This window comes from Odontesthes bonariensis, chromosome 23, assembly GCF_027942865.1.
Source record: "Odontesthes bonariensis isolate fOdoBon6 chromosome 23, fOdoBon6.hap1, whole genome shotgun sequence".
Lineage (NCBI taxonomy): Eukaryota > Metazoa > Chordata > Actinopteri > Atheriniformes > Atherinopsidae > Odontesthes > Odontesthes bonariensis.
This window is the reverse complement of record NC_134528.1, coordinates 12,835,261-12,862,743: the sequence shown is the minus strand read 5'-3', so window position 1 is coordinate 12,862,743 and position 27,483 is coordinate 12,835,261. Positions and strand designations below refer to the sequence as shown.

Here is a 27,483-nt window from a genome sequence, read left to right as displayed (position 1 = left end):
GTGGGGACCCAGTGGTATATCCTTGGATATAAATCCTTTAGTGTAAGCTAAATAAAACGTGTATTTTGTCGCAATAAGGCACTAATGCAACATTTACTATATTGCCCCAAATGTTACACTGCAACTTTGCACACTGGTTAATGCAATAGCTTCTTTCACCTTTGTTAAAATCTGATTTCTGAAATCTGAAAATCTATGTTTGGTTGTTTATATTCACATCTGTGGTGGTGACAAAAAGAGACAAATTCATTGGGATCGTGTGACTGTGAGATAATTCCAGACTTTACTATAAAGAGAAAGAAACATGGCGGACGCCCCATCATTCCAAGCAGTGTAAATCATCTAATCTTTTATTTTACAATCAGATGGTACAAACATGAAAACACACAATTACTCCAAAGAAACAAACAAGACCATGCTTAAAGAGTGTTGTCAAAAAAATCATGCTTCTTATTTTGGCTTTAAGCGGGAAAGTGCTTTAAGTTTAAAGAAAAGAAAAGAAAAGAAAAACGATATAATGGTTTAATGAAATTAAAATAAGACTCAAATGCAACCACCACTTATTAAATTGACATTAATTTGATCTAAATCATTTTGATCTGATAGTGTCTTTATTTGTCAAGTGCTGTGGGAAGTTCCTGAGAGCTGCTTTAGTTTTAAAATGCAAATATAATACATTCATAAAAAAGCTTAGAAATTCAAGCAAGGTTGACACCTCTTACAAGGCTGCCTGCACCAAGGGAAGTGAGTCTGCGCTGTTGTCTATCCACCACTGATCTTTCCTTTAGGTAAAACAGTACACAGAAATTTCGAACATTGAAGAGCCTCAGTAAAGTGTAATGATGTTTCAGGTAGAGATGCCATGCAAAGGGATACTATCAACAGACAGAGCTCCTTTTATCGTATTAGCTAAAGGCACTGATATCTTGATGGAAATAACTTCATTTTGGCCACTACCAGGCCTTGTAAATATAATTGCTAGCTGTTAGCGCAGCTGTGTAAGCCTGGTAACTGATGGAAAGTGGCTCAGACGCAGATATGAATGGTGCTGGTGGCTGCGCCTGTGTGCTCTTGAATACGTTATCATCTCCTCTAAACCGTGGAGCATATTAATAAAACATCTTACAGTTACACTCTGTAAACAGACTGTAAATAGCTTCCCATTAAACCCAGTGAAGGAGTAACGTGCTCAGTCCTCGTCACACCAGAGGCCACCCCTTTTTAACTGCCACAATTAACACATTTAACACTTGTGGCCTGAACTGACATGACACGTTTAGATGCATAATGATTCATTAATGGCTAGTAGAGAGTGTGGGCCAGCCCTGGAAATTCTAAACAAGAGAAAGTTAATCAGACCAATTGTCTGAAATCATCATCATTAGCATAATGTCGCCACCAAGGACTGTAGAATTCCAAAAAAAAAGACAAATAGGACTTTTTTTCCCAAGAAAGCTTCTCACAAAGACATTAGTACAAAACAACAAAACTTCAACACATTACAAGGAAATGCTGCTAGATAAGACTTTGAATTTGCACATTAGTTATTCAGAAAGCCACGGTGTGACGACTCATTCAATTACGTAATCCACACCATCCTGTCATATGCTGAGTGTGATGCTGCGAATGGTGTTCGCTGGGATTTTGGCATCTGCGTCCTCGCCGCTGATCCTGAAGAGCACAAAGGTGTTTGAAGGTATGGTTGTGGTGGCATTCAGGGATTTACCCAGCCATCCGTGAGAGCCACGCTTAAACATTTTAACTGTTACCTGCAGAGTAGAACAGAGAAAGGTGACAATTAAATTCAGAAAAAAAAGGATATTTCCAGGGTTCGTGACCCAGTCTGCAACCTCCTGACCTTTGGTTAGAGCCAAGGAAACGCGCACGCCTTTCACCTCTAACCACAACATGTCCAAGCTGTTGCTTAGTTGCAGGGCCGTTAGAGCAACAATAGTAAACCTACTCATTCTGGCTTGTTGAAAGGAAGACATACTTTAAAAAGAAAAACGATAAAAATCTTGATCTTTTAGAGCACCTTCTCGTCATTTGGTATCCAAGTCAAAATAGAGCTACTTTTGATGATGATGTGAAAGCTTTTGGAGGCATTTAGATTACAATAAAAATAGTTTCTAAATGTTTCTTTGACATAAGTCTCTGTTCTACTTGCATAGGAAGTGCACTAGACTCTAGCATATCCCCCAACAACTTACCTGATGTCTTGAAAATTGTATAATTTTAAGATTTTTCCACAAAAAAAATCCTCCAAGCCTTTCATACTGCATGGGTCATGACTCAAACTTCTTCCTGACCCAACGAGTGGGGCTCTAAGAATATGCTAATGAGCCCCACTGACTTTTTTGCCTCTTAGCAATAAAGCAATAAAAAACGCACACAGCTGCCAACTCTCACTGAGCACCAGAATCAAAGAATTTTGAATTAAGACATCACAGCACAGCAGTGGACGTCCTGTGAATACGCTCTGACGGATCAGAACAGCGTGTGAGGCACCAGAAGACTCTCCACATTGTTGGGCTCATGGTTGTGATCTTGTGGTTGATCACTGTATGTAACCTAAATTTCTCAAAGCTTTTGTTTCTTCTGGCTAACAGTTGAAAATCTGACAATATCAAAATGTAAAATGTCTGCTTTTAAACTGTCTATAATAATTAATCAGTTAGCAAAATAGTTGCCAAATTTTCATGCCTCCTCATGAGGTCCATTCCAGTGAGGCATAAGAAAGTGATCCTTCATCTGGTACGATATGTTCCAGGTAGAAGAAAAAACAATGTCCCCCTGCAATGCACAGTGAAGCTTTAAGACTCACAAGGAACTACTTAAAATATGTAACCTTTATCATCAGCTTGCTAAAATATTGAGCATCTGTGCCGCAACAGTTATTCAACAGAAGTCTGAAACAGAATAAACATTAAATTAACCTTGTTTTCAGCGTGAGCTTTAATTCCCTTCCACATCTTGAATGGAGTCATACCTCTCGGGATTTTATGTAGGTTGTAGGGCATAATACGCTTTAACACTACATCAAAACTGCCTGTTATGTTTCAAGTCTGACAATGGAAGCCTTAACTAGATTTAGACATGCAGGTAATTGAACCACATCCATTTCAAAAAGAATGCCATGCTGCATCTCTTGTTTGGCTGCATTTACGGGGATAACAGAATATTACAGTGCCTTTTCACAGTTCCATTTTCTTTCACTTTAGCATTAGGCAATTTTTCAATTATTATTTTTTTTTTATGTACTTTCATCCCAGGCTCTCCATAATGTCTGGGCCTTTTAGTTAATGCTAGTGACAGTCAGAGCCCAGTATATCGGCCCTTGTCCATTTTGCAGGTCATTGTGGAAGCCCAATAGGCCTTTTATTACGCCAACATCAAAAGGCAGATAAGCATTAGAGGTGGGGAAAATACCCTGCACTAGATATGTTCCCTCTTTCCTTTGTCTGCTATTGAAAGTGATCATTTTAATAGTGAAGAGGTTGCTGAGCTAGGGGCTGATGGGAAGTGCGACACCCCTGACAGCCTACGAATACGAGCAAGTCGATAACACATCACAAGCACACAGCACACACTCAGCACCTGCACGCTCTTGCTGCTAACCTAATTATCTACAACAAAGGCCACTGCGATTTCAGACACACATCTTTCTACCATTTACTTACTTATTAGTGTGCATTAAAAGGGAGAGAAAGATGGGGGTGGGGAAACTAAACAATTGTTGTCTTATATTGCAGCCTTGGCCGAATGCCACATGCCTTGTACTACAATGGCATCAGACACTTCAGTGTCAGTGAGTGTCTATTAATTTGGGATGCATGAAAAAAATTGCTTCATGACAGCTGGTTGCTCAGAAGCATATAAATCAAGACAAAAACATCAGAGAGGAATTATTCTAACAAATTACAGGCAAGCGTAATCACTGGTAATCAGCAATTAACTAATTTAATGGAACTGAAGTTGAGTACTTCTATCTCTGTGACACTGCGAAGAGACAGACACAATACAGCTTCTGTTGGATCTTTAAAACCTGACCAGAAGGACAAAAACTACTTGTTTCATTTAGTTCAAACAGAATGAGAGGTTGTGAAACACACATGGTGCCATCAAGGCTTCAGAATCCTCACAATGTTGCGTTAATGATAAATAGCAACAGTCATGCTTATTGGCTGCTGGAAGGCCGCAGTTTTTTTTTATGCTTAAATGACCTAAATCCAGTTTGAGAAAGTTTATGTTCTTTCACTGCTAATTACATTTATCAAGCAGATAAGGTACACAGCAGCGTTTTTATGATCTAGATTTATTAAAAACACTTAAATATGTTGTATTTAAAAAAAACAAAAAAAAACAAAGGAAGAATGCTGCCATCTTTGACATGAACTCAAAAAGAGGATTTCTGTGCAGCCTGGATAATGTCTGCCAGGTGTTCCTCAGCAGAGAGAGTATATCACATAAAGGAACTGTCAATGCACGTCACCCTCTCAGCCACTTCAGGCGAGTGCTTGAAGACAAGACAACAAGACAATAGTGTACCTAACTAAGCAGAAGAACCAAGTGTAAATGAATTGCTGACACAGAAGAGGTCATCAAAGAGTAATATCAATCTAAAGCTTATTCAATTTCTATTTTAATCTCAATTCAAACACAACTCTTGAGATTTAATTTTGCAAGAGTGTTCCGGCCAAGACAAGCAGTGGCTAAAACAGCAATAGATAACCAACAGTAGACATATGGTGATACACACAAATTCAGGACACATGTGTAAAGAATAAATCATAGCTACATGAGAAATATGAATGTCAAAACTAAGGAAACATCTGACATTTCATAATTCATCACAGGTCAAAAAGAGGCAGTTACACCCAATCAAAACATTTCCAGACAGCAATGCTATCCTTCAAATGAAATGCAGTTTCTCACAGCTTCACTATCTCCAACAAGATAAGATGGACAGATCAATAGCTACTAAAATAATATATCACCTCTTCCTGTGAACTGTCCACAAGTACACGAGAATCAGTACTATTTCAAGCACTAACAGGCCTCAGTGTTGGTGCGATTGTGTGCGCATGTAACACTTCATGTTGAGGACAGGACCCTTGGGGCTAAGGCTGGGTGTCACACAAAGGGCTGAGAGCTCACCTAAAGGTGTCTGCGCTGATCTGCCTCTCACTTTCAGTGTTGAGGGAGTCATGTGAATGACATCACTCCTCACGTTTCAGCAAGACAAACTCCCTCTTCTTATTTACCATCTGCTAATAGTCAGAAACCCTGCCTCTGGTTCACTGTTCACCTTTTACCCTCTTAAACACAAGACGACAGCTCATTTTGCATCCAAAAAGAAACATCTCCTTTCAAAAAGCTGCCAATGATCCCCTGTTGGCCTGTTTATGGCACAGATTCAGAGCCAGTTAGTGGAATGACAGTTTAAGAAATTACTTCTTATAATAATAAAATAAAGCAAACACACATTGTGGATTTTTTATTGTGACAACACATTTTAGACCTACCTGTTTGTTTTTAAAAGGAATCATTGTCAATTATGGCCCTGACAACTTCCATGAATGTGATTAATGAGAAGAACTGTGTAATTGGGTAGGGATGCGTCACCACCTGCATGTATTGCCATTCACGAAGTTCAGATTCTTCCCCTGATAAAGTCAAAGAATCCCAGCGGGGAATCAGTCAGCGGGGCAATTTTACCTGGAGCCATTGGTGCCGTGTTTCAGCTGAACTCTGAGTGAGCGTAACGCCACACCAGCTTCAGACGACGGACTCTTTGTTGAACGCCGCGTTTCACCAGACACAGGTGGGGAGGAACACTGAGTAACACAAATAGGGCGCACCAAGCATCTTTGTTGAAGAGACAAAATATTAGGGAGATATACCTAAAATGGTTTTGCGAGGCAATTAGGTAAACACTGTGGTTTTTTTAACTGGAGCAATTTGGTTCAATAATTACATTTAGCAGACATATTGAATTATTTCTCATCATTTTTGAGAATAAGTCTCTGCATCCCCACCTGCTGAAATAATGATTTTTTTTTTTTTACAATCTGATTCTCTACAGTATTTCCTAAATTACCCGATGCATTTCTTTAAAAACTTGTGGAAAATAGCCATTAGTATGACTGCAGTAGGGCAATTCCATACATCTTACACATATATACAATTAACACTTCTGTATTGGTTTTGATCGGTCTTACTTTGTTGACAGGCTATGTACCACATACTTTTAAGGTTGCTTTAATTAAATCTTTAAATCGTATTCAATTGATAGATTTCAGTTTGTTCATACAAACAAAGAATCTTCCTCACACACCAGAGTGAGTTATAGAGTTCCACAGGGTTCTGTGCCGGGACAACTGAATTTTCTGCCTCTGCATTCAGACAAAACTCAAATTGACGTTTTGCCCCGAGAAGAAGACACTGTCTGGCTTTGTAGTATTCTGAGGAACCACCTTTTAGGACTGCCTCCTTTTACCAACAAATCTCACTGAAATTAGGAACATCCTGTCTCAGAGTGGTGCAGAAAAACTAGTCCGTGCATTTGTCACTTCTGCATTGGACTTCTGTAATTCCTGATCATTGGGCTGGCTCAAGAAGTCTCTGAAAAGCCTCCAGCTACTCTGAAATTGCTGCAGAACCAGTTCTGATGAGAACTTGCAGAGAAGGGGATCTTTATCTTTATCCCCTTTAAATGATGAACAGAATTGAAACTTCTCCTCACATACAAAGCTCTTATTGGCCAAGCTCCATTACATCTTAGCGTTATCTCACAGTTTGTTTTTTTCCTAAAGATCCCTCTGTTGTCAGACTGCTGGTTTACTTGTGGTTTCTAGAGTTTCTAAAAGTAAAATGGGAGGCAGAGCCTTCAGTTATCAGGCCCGTCTCTTGTGGAAGAAGCTGCCATTATGGGTTTGGGTAGCAGACACCCTCTCTAGTTTTAAGATTAGGCTAAAAATGTTCCATTTTGATAAAGGTTATAGTTAGGAATGGCTCAGGTGACTCCGAATCATTCCTTAGTTCTGCTGCTGTAGACCCATACTGCCCATCTGCTGATACAGGAAACACCTTTCCTTACTCTGCTTTCTTTAATCTCCATGTATATAATATGAAATTATTGTTCTCATTAACTTGTGTTTCTCTTTTTTCGCTTTTCAGCAAGTATCCCTGACCTGCTCTTATGGTGTCTTTGGATCCCTCTTTCCTGTCCTCTCGATCCCAAGTGGTCAAAGCAGATGGCCGGTCTTCCAGAGTTTGATTCTCCTTTAGGTTTCTTGCTGTTTAAAGCAAGAATTCTTCTCCACTGCCGTCTCATGCTTTTAGAGGACGAATTATTAAAGAGCTCAATGAACTCAATGCGATAGTGGCAAAGTCATACATCGCAACCAACTAAATACCTCCTGCCTCATCTTCTGTCTCCAAGCATGGAGTAGAATCTACATTGTACATGAAAAAAGCAAAAGGCCTGTGTGTGGTTTGTCTGCTCTATGCAACTATATAAACACGACTGAATAAAAGGAGGAGAGCCTTTGGCTTCTCTATGAATTCAAAATGCCTAAGGTAATAAATTCACAGCTGTTTTTCGATTTCTATGATATTTCACTCCAATGGACACATATATATAAATTCTATTTTGTGTTTCTGCCAGTAGACATCTCTAAATTTACACATTGCAACTTAAAAGTCATACATTAACATAAAAAAATAATTAATTAAAAAAAAACAAAAAACAACAATTTTTTCTAAGACAAATTTGACGTCTTCAGATAGCAAATTTTGATCGATCAAGTAAATGAAACTTACAGATATAATATCTGCTACAACACAAGTCGGTGAAAACCTGTAATTTCCAAAGTTTGAGAATCTGGATCTAATGACTGTTTAGCAATAATAGAATAAAAATAATTCACTGATATTAAGATGTGAGTAAAACTGGAAAAATAAAAGGATTTCCTAATCAAGTAATGTTAGAATTGTCTCAGGACTACAGAGGTCCAACAACATGTCAGAAGCATCTCTTCAATACTTCCTAAATGAAATACTCAAATATCAGAACTTGCTTGCTCTATATATATATAGGCCATCCATTAAGATGCCTAAACTCTGATTTGGTGATGATTACCGCCCATGTCAATAATTGCATTTGTCTAAAGCCATGAATGCAAAAATAAATTGATGGTTAAATTCTGAATACATGCTTCCAAACAGCCAGTCTGAGGTAACAGGAAGCCATTAGACTCTCGGCAATAACCATTTACATCCAGTCACCCAGGTCTGACTTTATTTCCATCCACATAAGTGCATTTTCTGTGAGAGGTTAAAATATGAATCCCCTCCTTTTTTCCTCAATGGGTCTGGTTGTCTGGCTGACTTGAGAGGGCACAATCTATGACTGATTTAATTTGCTCTTTACGAACATCTCTAACAAAATTACCCCCAGAGCATACACTGACTGTCCCCATCTGACTCCATTAACCCCCAAATCAGGTTTAAAGACCATATTGATGCCGTCCGTTATTAAGGGTGATTATCAAAACAACAGACAATGGGCCAAAGTGTCTGTTAACTAGTTTATCCATAATTTCGCATAACTGTAACAGATGGCAGGGCTGTCAATTATATACTGTATCTGTTGCACACAGCAGCTACACACCGTCTGGTTATGCAGCATATTAGCCTTTACATTAAATGAACGATAGTCTGCTCACAATGTGGTCAAGGGGAAAGTACGGCACACAAAGCAAACTTTGTTATCATATGTCAAATCGAACTGCACCGGTTTGAGAAGATGGTGACCTCAGGCAGTGGGCTCTTGATGTCAGGTTTAGCTGTTGTAAAAAAAGAAAGTCCGATTAAACAAAAAACCGAAAGTCGCTGCTCATTCCTCTTCACCACCTTTATTCCCCTCAATTAACGAGAATGGCTTTTGAAGCTGTAATTAAGTGCCTCTGCTCCACGCGGTCCTCTTCATTATTCATGAATCCCTATTGATCATATCTTAGAGCCTGTACTGTGGGGATCACTGTAATATCCTGAATCCACAAAACAAGTAACTGAGCTTGCAGAGATTAAATTAAAATCTTGGCCACTGACCAAGCAAAGGTTCCAGTCAGATACCAAAGCCACCGTTTAATGTCACATTTGATGATGGCAGAGAGTCATTAACTACAAAAAATCCTGAATCTTAATAAATATAATATAGCATAGAGCATTGCCTTTCAATTGCAATTGTATGATGTTATCAATAAGCCTGCAACTATTAGTATTTTCACTATCAGCCTGGATTTTCCATTTTGACCGTTTTGTCTATAATATGGTAAAGAATTGTGAACAGTAGTGTTTCAGAGCCCAAACTTAAGTGACAGAATGGCTTGTTTGATGTGTCTAACATTTCAAAACACGCATTATCACGTCTAACAAAGAAATAATTTGTTTCTCCCAAGAAACTGAAAAAAACGTGGTATTTTTCAGGTATAAAGAGTTGCAGCTTGATTTTCTGTCGATATAGTAATTGTTTCAGTGGCAACATAAAATATGTTCATTAAAAAACATCTCTTGACAAAATGAGCTATTTAAAGCAAGGGAAATGAAAAATGACCTGATTGCTAAGTTTGTTTCTTTTAATTTCTGAGCAGTCTGATTTAAAGTGTCACATTCATTCAATTCAATGATGATCTTATGTTTCCTTTCATTTTTATACTCAATGGATATTTCTCAAAATAAATAATATCTATCTTAACTACGTCACACACCCTGCTGGTGCATTTTTACTGTTATATTTTAGTTTTTGCACTTTGTAGACATTCTTGCCACAAAGATAAACGGCTTGAAACAACTTCTGTCTTGTGAACCCAGCTCATTTCACATTCAGTGAAATTATTTTCTGATGAATAGTAATGTTTAGAAGCCTTGTTTTAAACATGTATTCAAATTAACTAAAACTCGAGCTCCACCTGAGTTAAGTAGGAATGTGTAAAACATGAACTCTAGTGTTTGATGTATAACTAAATTAACAAAAGAGTACTTGAAGGACCCTCCAGAATGACTGGTATTGCATGCTGGGAGAGGAATTTGGAGAAAACACATCGAGTCATCTTCAGACTGACAGATGCAGAATCTCTCCATGGGACTCTTCACTGTGGCTCAGTGCTGGAGTAAAAGAAATTGATTTTACCAAGTTTAATCACACGCTATTACAAGGCGCTTTTATCATTGCCTTCCACTGTATGAGTGCTCGTGTCTTCACTAGTTCATAATAGACACTTATGATACAGCACCACTCTTCTCTTGTGTAATTGCATGCTTAGTTTTCCTCTGTAGCTTCCTACACACACTCTGGTGCAAATTATTTCCAATTCCAGTCTTCTTTCAAGAGCGATCCTGCAATTACACGAACATCCTGGTACTAATTTTCCACAGAATTTTCATCTGTGTTGTAAAATGCCGTTGAAAGCGCTTTCTTTCTGGGGCACGCAGAAAACTTTTCTGCGAAACTTTAGCACAGAAATTATCCTTCCATGAGGTTCGGTTGAGCACTTGATGAAGGCAGTGAACAGTGAACTTTGTGGGAGTGATGACCTGAAATTAGCAATCAAAATGCAAGATCAGTGCCATGACTTTAAAGTACCCTTTTCATGAGATTATATCTTTTTTTTTTTTTTTGCATGTGCTCTGAAAGATTACACATACATGTTCATACAGATTCTTTTGATTGAGGTACATATATACATATGAGATGGACGTATTTGGGAATGATTATAAGAAATTATTTATAAGTAAAGAGTAACACTGCATGAATTTACTTGAAATGGTTTAATAATGTTTTGGTTTTTTTTCCCTTCATAAAAAAAAAAGACCAAAAAGCCACAGTGGCGGCTGATAAGATCTATTAGGCCAGCAGAATTCACAGACTTTGTAAATGGCCTGCCCCTGGCCTTTTGTGTGCCTCCATTCATTATCACCACAAAGCAGTTGATGTCTCCCCTCTCCTCTCTGGCTTTTTTGTGCTAAGCGCGACACGCACCAGGCTGTCCATTACAGGCCTGTGACACGTGCAGCCTGGGAGATGGCCAAAAGGACAGGAATGTCAGGGTGGAGTTAAATTAACAAGCTACAATTATGTGGAATCTGCAGCCTGTCAGGGAAACAAGGTGTAGCTCTGGCAACGGAGATTGGATTTATTTTACCATTCTCTATTAGCTCAGATGAGATATTTTTGGGACTTTCTAGCTTTTCACCTGGTAGCTTTGCTTCCATCAATCATCTGACACGGTTACAATTAAAGGAACTTAATTCTTCTCAGCTCTGCAATTAGGAACTTTTTGAAATTCAGGTGCTCCTTAAACTGGATTATATTAACTGACACCAGGCCTCGAGAAACAGTCAAATATCCGAATAGGAGATGACATGAAGATGAACAACATAAGTAACCTGCAAAATCGTGACATGAATAGACCTTCTATGTCTCCTTAACACACACACAGAGACACACACACACACACACACACTGTAATTACCCCTCAATCCATACAAACTGAATAAAGCCAGAGCCGTGGTCTAAGAATATAGACCATAATTAATAAATTACAGGCACTCTACTCAATCATTCTCCACTTTGGGGCATGTAGACATCCCATTCGCTGCAGAGTAATTGTCAGAGTTCACAGAACACACACCACGCACCTCACAAACAGCGGCTTTGTGAATGCATTTGATGCCACTTCTTACAAGCAAACAGATGCTCGAGTGAAACCGTAGGTCATATCGCAGATCTTCTTGCCAGTGTGTTTACAAGTAACAAATCAAAAGCATGCATTATTTCTTAGCCCTGAAAATATGCCTGGGGGAGCTATTAGGTTTCTCTGTCACCCCCCAGCTTCCCCTTGCAGCTGCTGCACATGAGTAAAGTGCATTCTTCTCTACGGAGAGAGTAGGTAACACAGCCATTGAGATTAAATTGTTTCAGTTTACTGGACAAATATCTACTTTTTCTGTGGTCTCAGCACTGAAATGAATGGAGCGCGACACTTGGTTTTGTAAAACCGACTCATTAGCTGCTTATTTAACAGATACTCTCAAAGCCACATGTTTTGAGAGTTCTCCCTGCAGTGCCTCCGTCTACAAATATTTCTTTGAAAATAATATATTTTGCCGTCGCTGTGTGCGTGTCCCCTTAGGCTAGAAAAGAGCCCGCTGGAGACTGTCTAATGACTGCTGGGTCATGTATCAAATACACAGCAGCTGGAGGCGAGTGGGGAAAGTGCATACAGTCTGGGTGTTGGGGGGTGGGCAAACTGAAGCCTGAGTGGGCTTGTACGGGAAGCCAAGGATGAGTGTTTGGGTGCTGAGGGCGGGTGTGAATCGGTAATGGATGCTGAGCCGAGGTCATACTCCTTGGTCTTGAAGAGGTAACATTTACTTTGTTCAGCAAATTAACTGACAAGTGGGACCATCGGCAGTCAACCAAATTAAGTTTTTTGGGAAAGATTTCCAGGCATAAATGTTTACAAACATGCCATAGTTATCTGTTTATTTTTCCAAACAGTGAAATCAAACTACAACATGAGCAACCTTGACATTATCCGCCGTGGTCACACTTGACAATACGAGGTCATCTGAAAGTGTTAACTTATAACCAACTCAGTTCCAGATCTATTCATTCCCACGCAATGCAATTGGATTAATAATCATGAAAACATAAACTGATCCGGGAATGTGGATATACTGAAATGATTTCAGTGAGTAAATATCTTGTTTTTTCCCTACTGAATCAAGACAGCTACAGTACTGAGCAGCTTGCAGGTGGGCAGAATTAATTAACGAAACAATGAGACACTGAAGAGTTGAGGTACTTATCAACACTTGGAGTGTTAACAGAAATGACCTGAGTGACCATTAAAGTGGGAGAAGGTAAACAGATTTTAAAAAAAGCCAAATTCAGCTTTTTGTTTACGATGAAACAAACATCTCTTAAGAAAATAGGTTACTTACTACATTTATAAATATATTAGTTGAACACAGCCTGAAGCCTGAAATTTTATTTATCTAAATTACTCTAAATGGCACCAAACCTTATGTTCAAGCAGGATTCTTAAATTCTAAAAGAATTTATTCAAAATGTAATCAAACAAACATTAAATTGGTGTCATGTTCAGTTGCCTTTAGTACAAATAAAATGTGTGTTTTTCCCTTTGACTCTATTAGGAGGATTACAACTGCAAGTTGAATGAGGCAATCATACAGTACTACTGCCACCTGCTGGTTCATGTTGGGTTTTATGCTGAACATGAACCAGAGCCACTGACATCACATTCAGCTACAGACGGCACTTACAGTTGTCAGAGCAAGGTTGGAAGACTAACCTGAGGAGCATGTCCCAGCAGAGCCCACAGCGAGTCAGCAGACAGGGTCTTGACTCTGGAAAACTCCAGTGTATCCGTGTCCTGGCGGTTGGGCGCGATGTACTGGCAGCCCTGAAAGTCTCCTTTCAGCTGCTCGCCACAGTGCAGCCGCACCAGATCCCACGTTCCCACCCTCCTAAGGACCTCCCGCACTGACTCCATCTGCCTGTACGACAGATGACCTGCAGGACAGAATACACAAGCTGAGCTGGTAGTGTTCCTGTCAGAAGCCGCTTTCATTTAATCCTAACCGCCACTGGAATGCATTACACTGGAAAACAAAAACACAATAATATGGATCTTTTTTTTTTTTTTTTTTTTTAAAGATCTTTGCAGTATAAGAATATCAGTTCAATTTTAAGTACATCTTCTTGGGATCCACTCACCTGAGACCCAGGAGGGAGTAAAAGCATCTGATATCCAGGCCATATAGCCCTCCTTGAAAGATCTGAGGAAGTCATCTATCTGGCTGTGGGAGACGAGCTCTTTCCTCTTCATCAGCTCATCATCCAGTTTGCAGTCTGGGGAGAGGAAGACGACTCTGGGGAAGAAGAGACTGTGGCGCACAGGCACTCCACTCCTCTTCAAATGGCTACATAAGTTGGCTGTTTTGGTCTAGTGGAGACAGTAAATTTCTATAGTGTATTTATCAATATCTTTGGTGTCTGCACCATCAAAAAAAAAACAAAAAAAAACACTGAATGCCGTAATAGAACATCTATTATGGTTACATTTTTCTTTTTGATAAATTTTCCAGAATGTAACTAATATTCTTGGGGGGTAAAGTTGTTGTATGGCGGCTTCATTTGGAAAATTTTAAACATATGAAAACTTTTGATTAGTTTGTTATATTTTAAAATGACACTTTTGATGGACTTTAAGACATAAGTTTAATCCCACTAATTTATGCAAAATATATAAAAGTGAAAACATTTAATTGTTTTCCAGCAGCTGTCTGATAATAGAGGAACCTACTAACTGTTTCAATATTAGTTCAACCAAGCAAGGTGGTATTATGGGTTGCGTTCTTATTACATGATGACCTCAATGACATAGGAACCAATGTTTAAAAATGATGTACCCTCAAATTAGCACAAAGAGTTGAGCTTCATATGCTGTGTGTAGTTAATGAAGTTAATAGATCTATTTCAGCTATTTCAATAGTGCAGCTTGTTTTTATCGTTATTCTCCTCTGTCAAGCTTCAGGCTCAAATGAAGTACCTATAGAAATGGAAATGAATGACCAACAAACTCAGGGACATAGGGTGACAGCTGTTTTTAGGCACCTGTCTGCTTTCAACCTCATCCATTCGCCCCATAAATATAATTACTGGAGTGCCCACTTGTGAAGTTTAGGAAGCCCTGCTGTAGTGTTTGAAATTTACATATAAATTGTTACAGTGACTCAGAGTCTCTTAACCGTGCTGCAGTTTGTATGGAAACTGAACTGGACAATTGGTTAGACCTTGAACTAAAGTGTGCCAGACAGTTTGACATTTTTAGGATTTTTTTTCCACAATATCATCAGCTAATTGAGTCTTCTTACCATGATAGCTTTAAGGGGATCTTCAATCTGCTCAATACAGGTGTTGACAAAGTTTTGGTCCTCTTCTTTCACTTGCACATGCCAGTTTTTGTTGTGAGCGGACACTGTCCCTCTCCAGGGTTTTACATCTATGCAGAAGATCCCTTGGCCTTAGGAAAAAGACAGCATTAAACATAAGTGTGCATAATTCTTTCACTGTTGTTAGGCTCTGCCCTAAAAAAAACGCCCTTTCAGAAAACTCCCTGCTGACCCAACAGTACATGGCCTTAAACATCTGCAGAAGGTTAATACTAGATCAAAAGGGATGATCAAAAATTCAGACTTATCTATAAACAAAAAACAAAGCTGCCAAAAATGGTAAAACTCCCTGAACGACCTACTCTGACCGCTGCACACTCATGACTCATGTTGAATCCCATCACTGAGCAAAAACAGTAACCCATCAACTTGAATTTTGATAGCTGGGAAGAAGTCCCAGAGAGACAAACCTGGCAAGTAGCATTTGTGGTGTACAACAAGAAAAATAATGTTTTTGTCACTGTATGCAGGTGGATGTTGGGACAATGACATGCCTCAGCTCAGGTTGTTTGTGCCAAATGTTTTTCCTTAGATACTGACTGTAGTTTAGACTCTTGGTTGTACTCCCAAGGCCTCTTGTTGGGCCAATTTGAATCTGCACAAGTTTGAGGAGAAATCTCAAACACACCCATGCGGTGGTCAGAACATTACTCTGAAAGACTCTTCAAGCATGGCAGGAGAACACAAGGTTACTAATTCATAGGGAATATATCCAAATCTAAATCGGCTTTGTTTAATGGTTTCTTACAGACAGCGTCTTGGATCTTTTTGACTGCAATCCACATTATACCGCAATGTCATTTCATTGTGTATTCAAACCTGCAAGGATAACAATGTCGATGTCATTCCTGGCTGTCTGAAACTGGTCAGGGATACGAAGACTGCAGTAAACGTCTTCCTTCCTCAGACCAGTGAGTTTCCTACAGTGAAAATGCATAGAAGAATGAAATAGAAACAACATAACAATGCACATTTTTTTCAAAATGTAAATTGTATGGGTAAAATCCTAATTTAAAACTTGCATTAGCTATTTATTTTTGGCCATAGCAGTTGAATAAGCATCAAACCTGAAGGTGATGGATTATCAGTTCATAAAGCTACTATGTATGCTGCCCGCTGTAGCATTCACTACTTTCAGCCATATTTTAGCTTGCTCCAATAAAGGAAAATATCTGTCTCTTTAGCTACTTAACACACCACCGTAGTCATAGAGTTTATTATGATGGGCAGGTTGTGAGCAGAGTGTGAAACAAAACAATGAGAAAAAACCACGAGCCTTCAGTAATATGCACAACTTATGACACATTTGTATTTTAAGAATTAAGTCCTGTATTTTCCTATGAATATCTCCCAGATTGCCTGGAACTTATTTTTCATTTTCTGGCCCGTGAACCATCTCTATCCAGCTAGCAACAAGCTAAAAAATATTTCCACAAAAATGAAATATTAAAATCTGCTGCTGTCACAGCAGAATCAGAATAAATTTCTAAATTTTTCTAAATTTTAGAAATTTTTAGTCACAAGTGTCAACGCAAAGGCAGAACATTTGATATGCCAAGAGAATATTACAGAATTCAAAGATTACACCATGAAGGGATTTTTTTTTGACTATGCATGCAAACTATGCTACAACCTTGTCATTAACTGGAAAAAAAACAAAAAAAACATTTTTTAAATTTCAAATAGAACAGTCAACCATCCATGAATTGGTACAGAGTGGGCTAAGCTCGCTAGACACAACAAGCCTTTCTCTGACGGGGAATTTTTAAGACATAGTGTCATAGTGAGCCCTTGTTTCAGTTTAATTATCCAACCTGTAACCCCTGTAGTCACAGGCATTCAAGTCAGCTCAACTGAAAAACAGATTTTACAAAGTGATTGTTTCTTTCAAACCAACACTTACATGACATGTTGTAAAAAGCCAGGCAGTGTGGCCATTTGCCTTTTGCTCTGGCTTTGTGCGCTTTCTGAGGCTTTGGAGCTCAGGTGAAAGTGGGTGAACAGGTTCCCAAGCTGAATCATTGCAGCATTTATCTGGAAAACAAAAGAGAAAAAATAAACTACGCCAGCTTTGCATTCCAGCTACATATAGCATGTGCTGTCAAGGCAATGCAAATAGAGGAACCAGCAGTCAAAAACTAGAGCAAAAGACATAAGCCACTTTAAGCATGTCTTCTCCAACATTTCCAAGTGAGCTATGAACAAAATATAACGCTAATTTTCCAGATGAGTCCCATGTTAGTTTTTTTTTTAGTTTAACCATTGTTGTTGTCCTTCGAAAACTATGCTCACTACAAATTGCAGGGTTAACAGCCTTGTTGACGATACTAGAAGACTCGAACTCGACTCCTGCGAAGAGAACAAAGAGCAAGAACAAGATCGCGCGCTGGACTCGCAGGAGCTGTCAAAAAAAAAAAAAACTGTACATACTGTTCAGGTCTCGTGGGAGCAAAAGAGGTTTAGAAGAGGGAAAAAATTTCAGTTCGACATTTCCCTGTGTTTATGTCGGTCTAGGGGGGGTCTTGTTCCAAGGGCTGAGTAACTCTATCTAGGAAAGCTGTTTCACAATTTCAGCGCCCCCCTTCTGTCCGGCTGCACCTCCAACGTTACTAGAAGAAGTAAACAACAGACCACGTGCATCATAAGCAGCATCATATTTCTCCCACGGAGACGTGACGTATGAAGACGTCAGTCAGTCACGCAGTTATACATTTAGGGAACGATTTACTGGATTTTCAAGTTTTGTTAGGGCGATGCTTTTTATCTGCCTGACAATGTGCTGAAGCAAATGCTTTAAACGCAGCAACTGTGAGGACAAACACAGAGTTGGCACAAGCAGGTTGTCATTTGTATTTTATGTAAACAAGTAGGCCTGTTTTCAGTGAAATGTGGTACAGTCTGAAATGATTGAAGAGTCTAGTTTTTCTACATCATAAAAATCTTGTATCACACGACCTTGGTCCAGTTGTTGAGTTGTAAAATAATCCTTGGAAAAAAAATGAATGTCAATTTTGAGATCTAGAATTGCACATTAATATTGTGTGGTGTGATGAAAAGCTCCAGAAAAAGCAGAACATTGATTTTGAAATTCATAACAGCTTAGAATTTTTAGCTGCAAAATCTTCTTTGTATGGAAAATAACAAGCCAACAATGGATACTGGTACCTCACAGTTTCATGGAGTTCATGCAGGTTACATGTGTAAACAACCCGAATAATAGCAAATATTACCTAAAATGAGCCACACAGGCATTATGAGTCACATTAAAAAAATAAATCAAAGATTCAACTGCATTCAGCAACATTTAGAATATAAGAAGTAATGCAGTTAAAGGATTACCAATATAATTTGGGTGAAATATGTAACCCAGAGACAGAAAACAAGTGCTGCACACTTGTCATCTGAAGGCCTGAAGACTATGGCTGGGGTTTCAGTATTGACTTTTTGCTGTCCCTTGCAGAGTCTATTGATGATATTATGTATCATGAAAGATTGAATATTCAGAGTGTGCAATTGTACATTGAGGAGCAATGTTCTGACTGCGCCACAATTGTTAGATGCAGTTTTTTTGCAGATCGCTGATCCTCGGCCCATCTATACTTCAGGGACTTTGCCTGTTACTCATCTGGTGACAATTAACATAAATAGTGGAAACATATTTATGTAACATAACTGTTACTTTTTAGTCCTTTCATTGCCCCCATCCCACCTTTTTTTTGGGAGGTGCTGCTGTCATCAAATTCAAGATTAGCTCATATGGTCATGAAATAGCAAAATGTTAAATTTTAAAAAAAACTTTTTTTTAATTGTTTTTATAAGATTTTCAAATTGCATTCTGTTTTTATCTATACATAGAGTTAAATCTTTTTCGAAATGTAACTTTTTAAAAAATATATTTTACTTGCTCTAGCATGTGAGAGGATGGAGATGAGTTATGTACTGTGGTGTGTGTTTTTGATCCAAACTCACAGATAGTCATAAAGGGTTTTCTGGCACATCTTACAGGATTCTCACATCCTGCATGAGCCTACTAAGAGGATATTACAAAAATGATGAAGAATATTTAATGTAGCAGTAAATACACGGTGAATATCTCCGTGTGGTGATAAACAATATCCGGACAGCACAAAATACTATGAAAGAGCTTAGTATCAAGAGCAGATATCCAAATCAGCTCATATGGGCTCAATGGAAGCCAATAAACAAAGGCACTCTGCTTGTCCTGACCTTCACTTCTGGTTTAGATTGGGGTGATAAAGCAGGCACAACCTCAATAAAACCCACACAATGGAGTAAAATAAGTAGATATTAAATTAAAGCAGAGGCAATACTGGCTGAACTGCAGCAGGAATTTGAGAACAAAAGTGTCTTTGTGCAGTTTAATATTGTCTACAATCACCACCTCGTGATACATTTCCAATCATTTTCATCTTGCCTTGATGTATCAACACATATAATCAACTTGTATTGGAACTTGCAAATGACTTATGTGTGTGAGCAGCCATGTTTATATATTAGATGTGCTCTGTGCTCCAATAATTTGGTTTTCAGTCAGTATTGATATCAAATTCATGATCTATCTCATCTCTGACTGTCCAAAGGAGGAGCTTATGGTGTCAAACACTGCCATGCGAGGATCGTCAGTCTTGCACAAACCTTTCCCTTTCATATTTAATGTTCCTTTAAGAATTTGTCACACCAAATACCAAAGTATTTTGCACAAAAATTGGCCTTTGATTACAGTTATTATGCATATTGCCAGAAAACACATGCTGTTATCTTCAGTCATTTGTTATGGGCTAAAATCTGAACCCTCTTCACATCTACTGTATCCTTCAAGTGGCCCCTGAAGCCTTGTGTCCATTGTCTGAGTTAATGTCATTTTCACCTAATGCACCTGAAGAGCTCCAGAGAGTGTGAGGAGTGTGGTCAGGTCACCTCTTAAGTGTAATTAGACATCAGAGTTCATACTTGGGGGCTTATTGCATGGGTCATTCACAGCATACAAAGAGAAAAACCCCATGAACTGGAGAATGATGGAAATATGAATTTCTTTGTCATAATTATGCTGCCATGTACCAGTAGATGATACTGTAAAAAAGAAGAATATTCATGCCAATGATATTTGCATTTTTAATCTATCAAATCAAATAACTCATCTGCAGAAGTAATGGCCACATGACATCACTGATGCTCTGCTCACTAATTTTTGCTCATTTCCTCTGAATTATTAATATGAGAGATTCTCCATATGCTCTCTGAGGATTCATGCCCATTCCTTTCAGAGAAAATGAGCATTTTACAGTGAAGAGTATAAAGAGCTTAACTGCCCCAATCAAACGGAGTGATTTAAAACTTGTCTAATCAAGATGATAAATGAGGGTTTCAACTTGATGACCTGATTTAAATTGTCTGAAAATATTCATAGGCTGTATAATTAGGACAGTTTCACCTGAAAAGTTGTGGGAACTAAAAATATCCTTTCAAAATTTACATGTGTGGATGAGGTGAAATAACCCATTTGAAAGTGTTTTTTTCTTTTTTTGCTGGAGTGCTGCAAGCAAAATGACTTACAATGCAGACAATTAGTAATTTCCCTAATAGAATAAACCAGATTAAATCTGTGCTAAAAATAGACAAATATATGTGTTATGTTCTGGAAAAACAGTTCTGGGATTGACCCCATCAGCCATTTTTGTGACTGGTCTGCTTCTGTAATTAGTTTTGCCATATGAAGGGGTAGTTAGACCGCTAAAGTTTAATTGTTCAATTATCACTGGATGTGAGAGGAGACCTTGCTGCCATTTCATCATGTTTGAAAATAGCATCGAACCCCTCGTGCTGCATATTTTAATAGCTCGCAATTATAGAAAGAGCCCTCTATGGAAGTTAATTGATGCAGGGAAGCTTTACTGAAACGTGCCACCTACCTGGTGCAGTTGTTTGCACTGAGGAGTAAGTCCATTTAGCGTGCCGAGCTAAACCAGCCAGACTCTTGTTGTGGAAAAGTACCTCAACTCTCTGCTGATGGACAGCATAAATACCAACTCCATAAGTGGTACTGAGGACAACATGTTAAAACAACATTATCACAGAATAAACAAGAGAGGACTGAAGAGAAACTGCTCACACTTGTTTCCTCGGGCCTTACAGGATGAAATGAATCCAAACTGATTCGGTTTCAAATAAAATCTTTTCTACAGCATTCTGGACTTTGCGAGTTCCATCAGGAATGCAGCTTTTATTTTCATGACTATTAGTGTATCTTGTGCCAAGTTTGGGGAGTATTACTGATTTCTAACTAGGCCAAAAAAATTGAAAGTAGTAATTGGCTAAAAAACACAAACTGCTATATCACAGCTACTAAATAGACACAAGACCTTTTACCTATTAAAGTCCCTATAAAACAGCTAACAAAATGCTATTTATTGCATTATGTTTATTTTTATCCTTTAAAAACAGAATCAAGGGACACACACACGCACACACACACACACAAAATGTCCACTCTGCTGTAATTAGTCAACTCCATTGGTCCATCATTCTTTACCTGTTCTGCTGGTGTTTTTGTTTGAATTTATTTATGGTCATGAATGACCTGGACTGTGTCCGTCTCTCCACAAACACGTGGAAGTCTTTAACTGGATGCAAAATTAGAACAAGCTGTGTCCTAAACATCACTCAAAGCTGGAAATTTTGTGTCAAAAACTTGTGTGTACACCACAATCCCAGTAAAAGAAGACTTAATTTCATTTTGAAGCATGTTCATTTGCTGGGTTTATGTTACGAATCTAGCAAAGTGCTATTGGACTGTTTAATCTCCAGTAGAAACTGTTGTGGCTCCCTGTTTGATGTTTTACCAAGGTACTTCAGTTTGCCCATGAGAAGAACCTTTGCGATGTATGTTTGATGTTCAGGATCCTGCATCTACCTTTCATTGTAGAGACTAAATGTGTTGTGAGGAAAGTGGTGTTAACCTAAAATGCATCTATCAGCTCTTCTTTAGGATTTAGATCTGTACAGATAAATGGGCTCTTTCCAGAATTATATGTGTGATATTTGGTATATCCCTTAGGTAAGTGGGGGTTAAAGAGAGACTAGATTTGACTTATAAGACACGGAGCTGCATTTGATCAGTTTGCAATATAAACAATGAATGTGTTTGCCCTGTAAATGTCTTAGACATTTATTGTATGATTACAGCTCCCCAGTCATTTTTGAATGACTCAAGCTGTTGACGAATTATTATGTCCTTTTTTAATGTTTTTCAGGGGCCCAGATGGGAATACTTGAAACAAAAGGGGCCCCAATTGCCATGTGTCCAATTTGTTATTGGTTCCTACAGAACATGCAGCAACACAATGTATATAGACGCCTAGTCTATTAAAAATATTCTATTCTTCTAACACAAAATCAGTCATTTTGGAATTTTAAAATAAGGATGTGAACAGGTTTGAGTTTTATTTATTTCTCTCATTTCAGCTCATACAATCGGAGAGCAAAAAAGCTGTCTTCATTAAAATAATAAATGAAAGAGATGAATAGACCTGCAAGCAGGCTGTTAACCACTCATGTGTTCAATAAGTGCATTGAAGACCAGTATTATGACAAATATTTTTTCCCCTCTGAGTTACGTTCAGTCAAAAACACAACAACACTTCATTGAAACTCTTTTGTCACTACTCGGTTGGATTTTGGCAATAACATCTTTTGGTTAAGTCTAGTTGTGTTTAGGGTTGAAAAAATGCATTTTACAACACAACCATTTCCTTCATATACGTCATTCTTACAATTCCCATGCAGCAGCTCTCACAACCACAAGATCTCAGATATTTTTGTAACATAAATATAGGTATTTTTGGCCATGACCTATGGGGCTGGATTTGAAAGAAGGACAGTCTCCTTTGTGTAGTATAGCTATGTAGTTTAGGTTTTCAGTGTGTCATATGAAATTCATTGTAGATAGTTAAATCCCAAACCTGGTTAGGATCTCGGTTTCCATATGCTCTCATATACCCATAACAGAACTAATAATATGTGTGTGTTTGTGTTTTATGTTTTTGAGATACACATTTTTAACCTTTTTAGAGCCCGCTATGAGTGGAGCTAAAAGTGCTTTAACAGGCAAATTTCCAGATAGAACTATAATTATTTCTGGAAATCTATTGTATTTTGGACTTACGTGGCAAGGTTCTGTCCTCAGCAAGGATTTTTTGTTTAAACCTATTTTGCTCATTCAAAGGACAATTGCATTGCTCAGTCTCACTAAAGCTTGTTGAATTTTCTACAAATCAGTTATCCACTCATTTTCAGAGAAAAGAATAGATCTGGCCACAAGTAATCAGTCATTTGGTATCTGTCTAGACTCAGGTTCTGGGATAATCCTTATCGACATGATGTACAAAATATTAAGTGTTCCAGAAATGTAAAGATCCAACTCGTGCAAAGCTTTTGTCCCTTCTCGTCATTATGTCATTCGTCCAAACAACTTTGCTTGCAAGTTAAAGGCTGGAAATGCTTCAGTAATAACCAAATTCACTGATCTTTAAGTTGTAAGTTAAAACTTTGTTGTCATGTCGAGAGATACATGAAATTACTCCTTTGCATTTCACCCTGTTGAACACGCACATGTCACACACTCATGGAGACAGATGTCATATTCACTGGAGCGGTGGGCAGCCATTCACAGCCCGGGGAGCAGATGTTGGGGGGATATAGTGCCTTGCTCATGGGCATCTTGGCCATGGCAAGGAGGATATGGTGAACCGCCACCCCTCCAGATGTCAGTTCACCAATCTTTGACTGTTGAGATTGGGAATTGAACCACCAAACTTTAGGTTATTGGTAGACCTACTCTCACCACTGAGCCACAGCCACTAAAGGGTACATGGTTGTTTTTTCTCTTTCTAAATGATCTACAGCCAAACATTGAAGACGATTATATATAAAACATGAAGACAGATTATAGATAAACAAAAACATGAATAGAATATAGTTTTGAGTTTAATATTTTTATTTAAAAATGTTTACAATGTGCATTGGTTTAAATTTGTTCCTTTTTTTGCCTTGGCCTGTAATATCATTGATGTTAGACCTTGAAAAAACATGAAGACAGATTATAGATAAACAAAAACATGAATAGAATATAGTTTTGAGTTTAATATTTTTATTTAAATTTTTTTACAATGTGCATTGGTTTAAATTTGTTCCTTTTTTTGTCTTGGCCTGTAATATCATTGATGTTAGACCTTGAAAAAACATGAAGACAGATTATAGGTAAACAAAAACATGAATAGAATATAGTTTTGAGTTTAATATTTTTATTTAAATTTTTTTACAATGTGCATTGGTTTAAACTTGTTCCTTTTTTTGTCTTGGCCTGTAATATCATTGATGTTAGACCTTGAAAAAACATGAAGACAGATTATAGATAAACAAAAACAGGAATAGAATATAGTTTTGAGTTTAATATTTTTATTTAAAAATTTTTACAATGTGCATTGGTTTAAATTTGTTCCTTTTTTTGTCTTGGCCTTTAATATCATTGATGTTAGACCTTGAAAAATCTTCTAATCCGCTTTGGTAGTGAATTCTTCTTTCTTTCCTTAGCTTCTTCGAAGATGAGCAACCTTTCGTTTACCTCTTCAAGCTGGCTTTGTAATGCTCTATTTTGCTGTTGCAAAGACTCCTTTTCACTTTGCACTTCATCGTTGTTTTGTCCAGTGCTTTCGAGCTTGGTATTAAAAACTTGGAGCTTCAGTATTGCTTGTTGGTGGGCCTCATCAGTATTTTTAATGGTGGTCAGGGCTTCATCCAAATTTTTGCTGAGCCCCTGTTTATCTTGCTCCAAGACTTTGATTTGTTGTTCCAAGGATGTCCGAACTTGCTGAATGTCTTTTAGCTCCACCAAAACACACTGGAGCCTTTGACTTCTTTCCTTCAGGGCCTCAGCCTTTTCTCTCATGGCCATTTCACTGGCTCGCAGCTGAATGTCCGATTTTTTCTCAAGGAACTCAATTTGGTGGTTCAGAGACTCGTTTTTTAAATTCACCATACCATATTTATCTTCAAAGCTTTTCAAATTTTCTGAAATACGCTGGAGCTCTTGAGCTTTGTGTTGAAGAAGCTCGTCTTTTTTCGCAATGGCTTCTTTGCTTTGAATCTCCAGGCTCAGAATTTCTTGTTGCAGTGACTTGTTTTTTATATATATCATACCGTATTTATCCTCCAGTGCTTTCATCTCTTTCAAAACTTTTTCAAGATCTTCAGCTTTGTTTTCAATGAGTTCATGTTTTTTACCAATGTCTCTTTTCCTATCAGGCAACTGTTTATTGCCATTGTGAAATTGTTGAAGGAGTTCATCTTGTTTGGCAATGTCTTCTCTGCTGTCACATAGTTGCTTGTTGACCTGGTCAAGTTGTTCACACAGGGAGTTTTTTTGTTGGTGCAACGACTCATATTCTTTAGTCATAATAATATGTTCGTTTTCCAAGTCCCTGGATTTTCCTGAAGCATTTTGTAGTTTTTGTGCTTGTTCTTCCAGAGCTTTGTTCTGTTCTCTCACTTTTCTTTCTTCATCATCCAACTTTAACTTTAGCTTCACATTTTCCTGCTTAATTTCATGATAGTTCTGCTCAAGTACTTTGAGCTCTTGCAGGATCTTGTTTGTGTGATCAAAGTCGTTTTGCAGAGTTTCAATTTGCTGCGTCATGAAGTCTTTTTCTTCTTTAAACTTAACCTCTAGCTTACTCATGGACTGTTTTAAATCCCGGTTTTTCTGTTGAACTTCATTGTAGGTATCAAGAAATTTTTTTTGATCTTGAAGGTTTTCGTTAAGCTGGATCACTTGCCTTTGCAGAGCTTCATTCTGACGATGCATTGCCTCTTTCTCTGCCTCGCTTGTCAGGATCACTTGTCTTAGGTGTTGTTCCAGGGTCATTTTCTCATTTTCCAATTCTTTGTATTTCCTCAGAGATTGTTTGGTCATGAAGTTGAAGGTCTCAATGTCTTTGGACTGGGCTTGATTTTTATTTTGCAGAAACTCAAGGTCATGGTTAAGGACCTCAAGGTCATGGTTAAGGACCTCAAGGTCATGGTTAAGGACCTCATTCTCGCTTGACAGCACCTTGTTTTGTATCTGAACTTTCTTTTTACTCAATTTCTCAATTTGTCCGTGAAGGTCCACAATTGTCTTTTTAAGGTCATTGTTTTCTTTCTCTTTCTCTTTCAAAACTTTTTCAAGATCTTGAGCTTTGTTTTCAATGAGTTCATGTTTTTTACCAATGTCTCCTTTCCTATCAGGCAACTGTTTATTGCCATTGTGAAATTGTTGAAGGAGTTCATCTTGTTTGGCAATGTCTTCTCTGCTGTCACATAGTTGCTTGTTGACCTGGTCAAGTTGTTCACACAGGGAGTCTTTTTGTTGGTGCAACGACTCATATTTTTTAATCATAATAGTATGTTCGTTTTCCAAGTCCCTGGATTTTCCTGAAGCATTTTGTAGTTTTTGTGCTTGTTCTTCCAGAGCTTTGTTCTGTTCTCTCACTTTTCTTTCTTCATCATCCAACTTTAACTTTAGCTTCACATTTTCCTGCTTAATTTCATGATAGTTCTGCTCAAGTACTTTGAACTCTTGCAGGATCTTGTTTGTGTGATCAAAGTCGTTTTGCAGAGTTTCAATTTGCTGCGTCATGAAGTCTTTTTCTTCTTTAAACTTAACCTCTAGCTTACTCATGGACTGTTTTAAATCCCGGTTTTTCTGTTGAACTTCATTGTAGGTATCAAGAAATATTTTTTGATCTTGTAGGTTTTCGTTAGGCTGGATCACTTGCCTTTGCAGAGCTTCATTCTGACGATGCATTGCCTCTTTCTCTGCCTTGCTTGTCAGGATCACTTGTCTTAGGTGTTGTTCCAGGGTCATTTTCTCATTTTCCAATTCTTTGTATTTCCTCAGAGATTGTTTGGTCATGAAGTTGAAGGTCTCAATGTCTTTGGACTGGGCTTGATTTTTATTTTGCAGAAACTCAAGGTCATGGTTAAGGACCTCAATCTCGCTTGACAGCACCTTGTTTTGTATCTGAACTTTCTTTTTACCTAATTTCTCAATTTGTCCGTGAAGGTCCACAATTGTCTTTTTAAGGTCATTGTTTTCTTTCTCAGTACAACTTTTGCTGTTGTTGAGAGCATCCATCTCTTTTCGAAGGCCCCTGTTCTCAAACCAGACACTAGAGAGTGTGATGGGGGCAGTACGCTTCTTTGGTTGTTGAGTCATTGTGGATACAATATAACTCTACTAACTAGCAAAAGTGTTTGTTTGTGTTGTATATAATGTGAATTATAATCTTCCTCGCGAGTAGTTTGGTATATCTACTGTATACTTTCTTGTCATCAATAAATCCAAAATGTGGTTATAATAGGAAAAAACTTAAGTGCAGTTAT

At 38.1% G+C, this 27,483-nt stretch overlaps 1 protein-coding gene across 2 annotated transcripts; it reads right to left on the bottom strand.

Moving 5' to 3' along the window:
* Window positions 1-319: 319 nt before the first annotated feature.
* Window positions 320-17,645, bottom strand: LOC142373653 (uncharacterized). 2 transcript variants are annotated; one of them, XM_075457000.1, is made up of 7 exons: window positions 17,476-17,645; window positions 16,949-17,079; window positions 15,865-15,965; window positions 14,968-15,116; window positions 13,808-14,036; window positions 13,383-13,603; window positions 320-1,769 (listed from the first exon to the last, which is right to left on the bottom strand). In XM_075457000.1, the coding sequence occupies exons 2-7, from the start codon at window positions 17,065-17,067 to the stop codon at window positions 1,602-1,604; spliced, it is 987 nt and encodes a 328-aa protein (XP_075313115.1). In that variant the 5' UTR covers window positions 17,068-17,079; window positions 17,476-17,645; the 3' UTR covers window positions 320-1,601. The 2 variants fall into 2 exon arrangements, with proteins under 2 accessions (XP_075313115.1, XP_075313116.1); XM_075457001.1 differs by having other exon boundaries at window positions 320-1,671.
* Window positions 17,646-27,483: the final 9,838 nt, after the last annotated feature.